General features: G+C 40.3%; 1 protein-coding gene across 1 annotated transcript; it reads right to left on the bottom strand.

The window, feature by feature from the left end:
- Positions 1-1,471: 1,471 nt before the first annotated feature.
- On the bottom strand, positions 1,472-7,591 carry LOC125527598 (tuberculostearic acid methyltransferase UfaA1-like; the record flags this gene model as incomplete). The annotated part of the gene is made up of 16 exons (XM_048692115.1): positions 1,472-1,833; positions 2,218-2,323; positions 2,523-2,603; positions 2,708-2,844; positions 3,098-3,191; positions 3,277-3,347; positions 5,415-5,576; positions 5,690-5,749; positions 5,835-5,897; positions 6,102-6,225; positions 6,345-6,397; positions 6,484-6,579; positions 6,744-6,846; positions 6,923-7,071; positions 7,400-7,428; positions 7,564-7,591. Coding segments are annotated over 16 exons (1,413 nt in total), but the record flags the coding sequence as incomplete, so codon positions are not given.
- Positions 7,592-7,595: the final 4 nt, after the last annotated feature.

Here is a 7,595-nt window from a genome sequence, read left to right as displayed (position 1 = left end):
CTAATGGCATGGTCTATCTTCTTCTCCGCTGTCTATATGTCATTAAGCAAGCCCTTTGTGCCTGGTTTGAGTGTTTTGCTTCCATGGTCATTGTTGCTGGTTTTTCATCGAGTGGTCATTATCCTGCTCTCTTTGTCCACCTTTCATCCCGTGGTTGAACTCTTCTTCTTCTGTATGTCAATGAGATGATTTGAGTATATTGCCTTTGTGAAGGCTTGTCTTAGTTAGTTCCATATGCCTGACATTGGTCCTCTTTGCTACTTTCTTGGAGTTGAGGTTTCTACTACCTCAGATGGATTCTTATTTCGCAAGAGAAGTATACCAGGATCTTCTTACTAGTGACGCTCAATGTCCACCTCCGTGCTTCTGTTGGTGAGCCTCTTTCTAATCCGACGCACTAATGTCATCTTGTTGGGAGTCTTGTCTATTTAGCTGCCACTCGCCCAGATATCTTCTACCTTGTCCACATTTTGAGTCAAATTTTCTCTGCTCCCACTTTACTTCTCTATGGTCACCTCTCACATTCTGATATCTTTCTGGGACTTCCTCGAGCCATCTTTCGTTCCCACGCTCCAGTTAGCTATAAATTCATGCCTATTAGGATGCTAGTTTGGATTTGGATAGTGACCATTTGGATAACCACTCGGTGCCTTACTTGTTGTGTTTTACTTGGTGGTTCTCTAATTACCTAGAAAGCAAAGAAACATATTGCAGTTTCCCATTCAATGCAAAGGCCGAGTTGCATGCTATGGCTATTTTGACATCAAAGATGACCTGGCTATGTGGTTTTTCGGGATTTCTATCACTATACCTACTCCTCTCTTGTCAGACAGTACATTTGCTACAACTATTGTGTGCGACTCTATGAAGCATGAGCTCATCAAGCATATTGACGTCGATGCTTCCTTTGTGTGCTCCAGTGTGCACAATCAGGTGGTTGCTCTTCAACATGTGCCTTTGTAGTTATAGTTGGCGGGTTTTTTCGCAAAAATCCAGGGTAAAGCATATCATGACTTCTATCTCTCCAAAATCATTGTTGATCCACCATGAATCTAAGGTTTGGTTTTAGAACGGTATTCTTATGTATAGCCTTTAAGTTTTTCCTCGTTGTATAAGTGCTTTTATGTATATTTCCGTTACATGTACGTGCATATATGTTGGCCTGTGGCTCCATGCGAATACAAGTTGCCCTTTCCTAACACTTTCGCAGTTCCTTTTCTTTATGTGCATGTAATCTCGGATTTGCTGTATTGTGTGAGCAATTTGTTGTACCCTTGGTCGATTTTGGCTTTATTAATTTAAAGCATGGCTCGTTTAGACCCTTACATCTAAGAAAACATGCATGTGGTAACTTGCAAGTATAACTGATGCTCTTCCTGAGCCAGTGGTGGAACATGGTAATTAGGAACATTGATTCTGTCTCATAACCAGCATTTGAAAAAAAATGTTAAACGTGGAATAGATAAAAAAATAACAAACCAGGACATCATCTCATTTTGATAGATATCAAAGCAACAAACCAGTTCCTTCCATACAATTCTCAAATTCTACTGACCAGTCTAAGGTAGCACTTGCATGCGCACATACAAGTTTATTGATAGATAATACCCTGCCATGAAAAACTAACCATTTCACGATTAAAACAGAGAGATAGATCTCAAACCACCTGATTAGGCTGCCCGTATGAACGAACCATTCCGGGGCTGACTTACTAAAAGGTCGTAGGTTATCGAGAAGTAACAGTTCGACAACTGAACGGACAAGGATATGTTGCCTTTAGGCTTTAGCCAAAGGCTGGCCTAGCCGACGGTTGGCTGGGCGAGAGAAAACAACCTGCATACAGCATAAATGTATATATATGTCAGCCAGTCAGGCATCATCACAATCAATGCATGGGGTGCTAGCTCCTTTTCACAAAAAGGTACAGGTTCAGACATAAATTTGGTCAAAATTTCAAAGTAGTGGTTACTATGTTTTGATATATGAAAATCACATGTGAAGGTCTTTCCCAAGAAAATACTTTCATCATTTGACAATTTCATTAAGTTTGATGATTTATTGCTGTGAAAACTAATGGTCGCAATATTTGGGAGACCGTGCTGATTTCCAAAATGTCATCTTTTTAAGAGTACCAGAAGGAGTATATGACTTTAATTTGTCTGGAAATTAATAACATAGGTAAATACCATATACATTATATCACGAGTACATACGTACCTGGTAAACTCCAAGTGTCCGTGACTTCATACAAGCTGCAGAGAATATGAGGTAGTACTCCCATATGCGGATGAACTTCTCATCAAAGCCCAGGGCCAACATTTTACTGCAAGAAAAAGAAAGAAAATAAGATTTTTAATACTAACTGAGCAACCAACTGTAACTATATATGTACATGTGTATATATCGTCACAGCAAATTTACTTGCTCAATGAACATATAATATATGTGCTAGTCTTGTTTTCACCAAGTTTTTTCCTAATCAACTGGACAACACTATTCTTCTATAGACAGTTGATACTTACTCTTTGTTGGCAGTGAAGTTGTCCATCCAGCACATCAGAGTTGGGTAGTAATTGGGCCCAATATTCTCGACATGCTCTATGCTACACCCAGTGCGCAACAAGATCAGGGAGGGCTTAATCGATGGAGATTCATGCATAACTATTAAGTAACCAATCAAGCATCAATCGGTTGATGTGTAACGTACCTGAACCTTGATGACGTGCTCATGGCAGACACTACACGGGCCAAAGAAGGAAGGCAACCACCAGGAAATATATATTCTGTTAAGAAGTCTGGCCTTTTTCTGTATTGCTCGTACCGTTCCTCTGGAGCTGAGATGAACTAAACGCACATGTATGTATTTGCAGATAATGGTTAGTTCATGATAGTGTAAGCCTAAGGTCTTGCTTGGATAGAAGGAGTACGTTTCATTGGGTTTTCTGCCAATACGAAAGAATAAAGCATAATCCTCATTCTTGTGCACCGAAATAAGGCATATATACTACTTCATTGTTCGTGGTGATAGTGGAATCCAGCCGTAAGGTTGGATGGAAAGACACTTAGTTGTTGAAAATGATATTTGACGTGCACTAACCTGCAGGGCCATTATGCCATCTTCAGCCAAGTAAGACTCGCAGCAGGCAAAAAATTCGTCCATGCATTCATGGCCAACATGTTCAATCATACAGCTGATTCACAGAAGAGGAATACATATTATAACAATGCGTATATGTATTGTCGAAGTCACTGCGCACGTCCGTAATATATACTTACATGCTTATGATTGCGTCATACTTGTAAGGTGGTATGTGACGGTAGTCACACAGCAGAAAAGTTATGTGGTCCTAAAAATTAATAACAATAGACAGTAGAATTGTTAGCTAGGATTTCACCCTGCCGAAGTAAGCTGGGGACAATACCAGATTAATTCTCTGTGCATGTCTATATTTATCTATTCTATTCTATATTTAAAGTGCATGACAGGCTAGCCAGAAAATATAGGTTGCTAGAAAATCTCACAAATATCAGAAGATATGCCCATTTTTTATGTGGTACGGCAGCATAATTTCGCAAGTTTTACGGCTCAGATGTAAAGTTACTATCATTTTTAAGGGGACATGTAAAGTTACTAGATCAATCACCGACAGTCAAAGCTGTTAAAGGCCCAACGTGACACGGCGCCTAGGAAGTTCATGAGAAGGTGTGTTTTCCGTAGCAATGAAAAAGCTTCGAAAATGGTAACGTGTTTGGATCTTTACTACTGCATGCCTATTTTCATTGTTTTTAATGTGCACGTCTATTATTTCCATGTGCCATTCTTGAATGATATTTCTCTTTGCGAAAGATATTTAGAACCAAAAATATATTAAACTGACTCTGTCCAATCCAAATGCTTAAAGAAATCTTGATTAATCAAACTATATTTGTATACTTTGGTTCCAAATTGAAAACTCTTCTCGCCAAATTCTACAAACCTGTTGAATACTAACACATAGCGGTAAAGCCGTAACTTAGAGCTGAGGTGAGAAAATAAGTCAAAGCCAAACTATGATGCTGGCGGGCATGCGGGGGAATACCGTTTCATTCCGAGTGAGCTGGTTGGACCCTGGGTCATATGCGCCAGCTGCTCACACAATCTGTCCCATTCCACTCTTCCAAACCTGAATCATGTCGATGGTGACCGAGGCAGAGGCGGGGGAGTAGGGAGGTGGTGAATCTGGAGCTCGTGATTTGTGGTCCTACAGGGAGGTGTTATTGACTCCTTCGCAGCGGAAGGGGCGTCGATACTTGTTGCAAGCAGATGGCGGGGAGAGGTCAAGTAAGATATGGAGGGGGTTTGGGCAATGAATGGCATGTTGTGAAGATGTGGTGGTCATCAGGTCATGACAAGAGTGGAGGCTGTGATGACTGTGCCGTTAGCGGTGGATGGATCAGGGTGGACCGCAAAGGGCGGGGGATTCCCCGAATCACAATCGCTTGGTGGCACGCATGGAGATACAGTGGACGCCGAAGCCGGTGCTTCAAGGGCATTCTTCCTCGAATACAGCCTCCACCAAGCAAGACAGGGCTACTTCTAAGGCAAATGTGCCTGTATAACCACATACAGGAATGAAAGTTTCGATCTGGGACAACAGGCCAAACCCTCGCAGCGCGTGGACCCTCGGTTTGATTCCAGTGTTTAGAGGTAACCTTACTCCCACATTGTTGTATTGTGGTTTCTCCATGCGGTATTAACAGAATCGGTCATGGAAACTTGTTGCTAAAGGAGAGGATTTTGTCCCCTGCAAAAAATGGGGAGGATTTGTGCTACAGTTCCTTCTCCTGAGATGATTGAAATGTTGGTTGATTTCGAGGATTTCGAACTAAAAGGCTGTGATGTGTATGTAACAGTGAGGGTTTTGACTGAGTTTAGACCTAAGGGGAGATTGCACAGGCGCGTGCGGGCAGATGGAGCCCAGAAGAGATTGTATAAGAACTATGTGGTTTGGGTGGTTTCGCTAATGGAAATCCACAAGGGAGCTCGTTGTTTCAAAAAATTGGCGGCAACAGAAACTAAATCAATTATTGGTAAAAATTGGGCCATGCCAGCTTGTACCTATCAAATGACATATTCACTCTCACATCTTTATATCATCAATTACAAGAAAGGGTGGAGGACTGGACAATAAAAAACCTAAAATACTCACACTACACTTTCTCAGTTGGCACATGCATATGGTGGATCGGTAATTACTGATAAACTATCAAACTGCACATGTATTTCCTAAAGAAGGGAGTAATATAGAAAATTTTCATCACAGTACACTTTCTCAGTTAACACAGGCATATGGTGAATTAGCAATTATTGATAAACAATTAAACTGCATGTGTATTGCATAAAGCCGTAAACGAGGGACTAACATATAACTAACCTCTAAGCCAGCTTCTCTTGCTTTTCCCTGGGCGTATTTAAGCTGCTCCTCCGACAAAGTGACTCCAGTGTATTTGCAGCCAGTTTGCTTTACCACTTGTATTGCTAAACTTCCCCAGCCGAAACCGATATCAAGAACATGATGCCCCCTCTCGACTTTAGCCTTTGGTTAAATGTGTATTTTGCAAGGTTGAAGTACCATCAGATCATGTTCACAGCATTGTCTAACTAGTAAACAGTCAAATGATACAGTCTCTGGAGACATGGTAGTATTACCTTGCTGATTAGAAGGCTAAGTTTACGTTCCTGGGCTGCTTCTAAGCTTTCGTTCTCCATCTAGCAATTTAATTTTAGTCCATGATTAACAAAACTACTCTACAAAAATTACAAGCTGCAGAACAAAATAACAAGATTTACAAACCTTAAAAATTGCACAAGAGTAAGTCATCGATTTATCCATAAAAAGCGAGAAAAATTCGTTACTCTGCACACATATATGAGAAGACAGAACTATTAGTATTATTTGTCATGTAGACATATGACAAGTACCGAATGATAATCTATCATTTTGATAAGGTTTGGAACACAAAAAATCTCAATTTCTATAAGATCTGCAATAATTATATATTACAAATTGACGGAAGCAGAGATGGAATATAATAACAAAAGAAGAGACATGAGTACTGACAAGATCATAGTGCTGAGAGACGTTTCGACGACTTCGTGTCACAGTGTTCTTCCTTGAGAATTTGCCCAAAAAGTACTTAGCATGTGCCAACCGACCTAGTACATGCAATGGTGTCCATCGACCCCTGCAAACCGAACAATTTTTATATACATGATTAGTCACAATCACAGGGATTCATAGATACTACTTCATTTTTATGAAACAATTCACAGGAATCTAGTGGAGAATTGAAGGTTTCAGAACCCTTTTCTGGCAATGCGGCGGTTCCTACGGTCATCTCTGTTAGCAATGAGAATCTGCAACAGAGTGGATCATTGATTTGATCTGTAATGAAGAAAGAAATAGCTCTACCAATAAGCTCATGGACTATGATATAGTTTACCAGGATAAGATTCAGAAGGCCTTCTCTCTTGTCGAGAAAAGAGAAACAGCCGTTAATATAGGCTTCTGCCAAGCCAAGGTTTCCTTCTGTTGCAATCTGAAAGCCGTGAGAGAGCCAGGATAAACACATGTAGTTCAAATGAGAAGGTTGGATAAAGAAATTGCAGTGGAGTATATAAGAAATAAAGAATCATGCATGGACACATCACCAATCAGAAAAAAAAATGCATGTGTGGGAAGAAAAAGAGAAGAGAAGATAACCTTCCAATAGAACAAGGGGTCATGAACTCGCATGACAGATTTTACACGGCATTTGTCGCAAGCTTTACCAAAGCTGAACACACTACCTCCTTCTTCAATCAATCTGCACGAAAACTTTGAAGGTGAAAAATAATCATAATTAGACGTTGTGTAGTATATTGACTCACAAAAGGACTCACATCAAGTTGCCGATGGATATGTATAGGTTAAAAAATCTTGCAACTGCAAGGCGCACCCCAGCCTCAGTCCATGATGGAATCATCTGCTTCGGGTTCAACAGAAGCTCACATTTCTTTCCAAGCAAACCTTGAGCTGCTGCTTTCCCAGCCTACATCGATTCAATATGTCCAATAAAAATAGGCCTCATGTATCTATTTCATGAAATAGTCACTCTGAATTATGTGATTGAAACCAAAAACGTATTTGTCAGACTGTTGTAAAAAGGAAACGACCCCCATAGATTAATAAAGGAGAACCTTGAAGATCTAGTAGCTTGGGCCTTAGGCCAACTAGAGGTAAACAAGGATATAATTTGTTATGGTTATGATAGGATTATTTATGTTCAGATTTGTTAGACCATTGCCAATTTTAGCACGTAACAGTATGGTCCACTATGGCACACAGGTCCAAAAGAGTGGAGAGGTTGTGCATGCTACCTTCAATCCATCTTCATGGAAGCCATGACCTGTTATCCAAGGCAGAAGAGACATTTGAGACCTGATGTTCTTATTTCATACCAAACTTTAATGTAGTAAAAGTATGTCGTACATGTACATGCAAGTTGTTGCATCTACAAACTGAAATTCATGAAACAGGTTACCTTGATATGCCCCACAGAACCATATTCCTCTC

This window comes from Triticum urartu, unplaced genomic scaffold (genome assembly GCF_003073215.2).
Source record: "Triticum urartu cultivar G1812 unplaced genomic scaffold, Tu2.1 TuUngrouped_contig_4276, whole genome shotgun sequence".
In the NCBI taxonomy this organism is placed as follows: domain Eukaryota; kingdom Viridiplantae; phylum Streptophyta; class Magnoliopsida; order Poales; family Poaceae; genus Triticum; species Triticum urartu.
The sequence above is the reverse complement of the archived record's forward strand: the minus strand, read 5'-3'. Positions and strand labels throughout refer to the sequence as shown.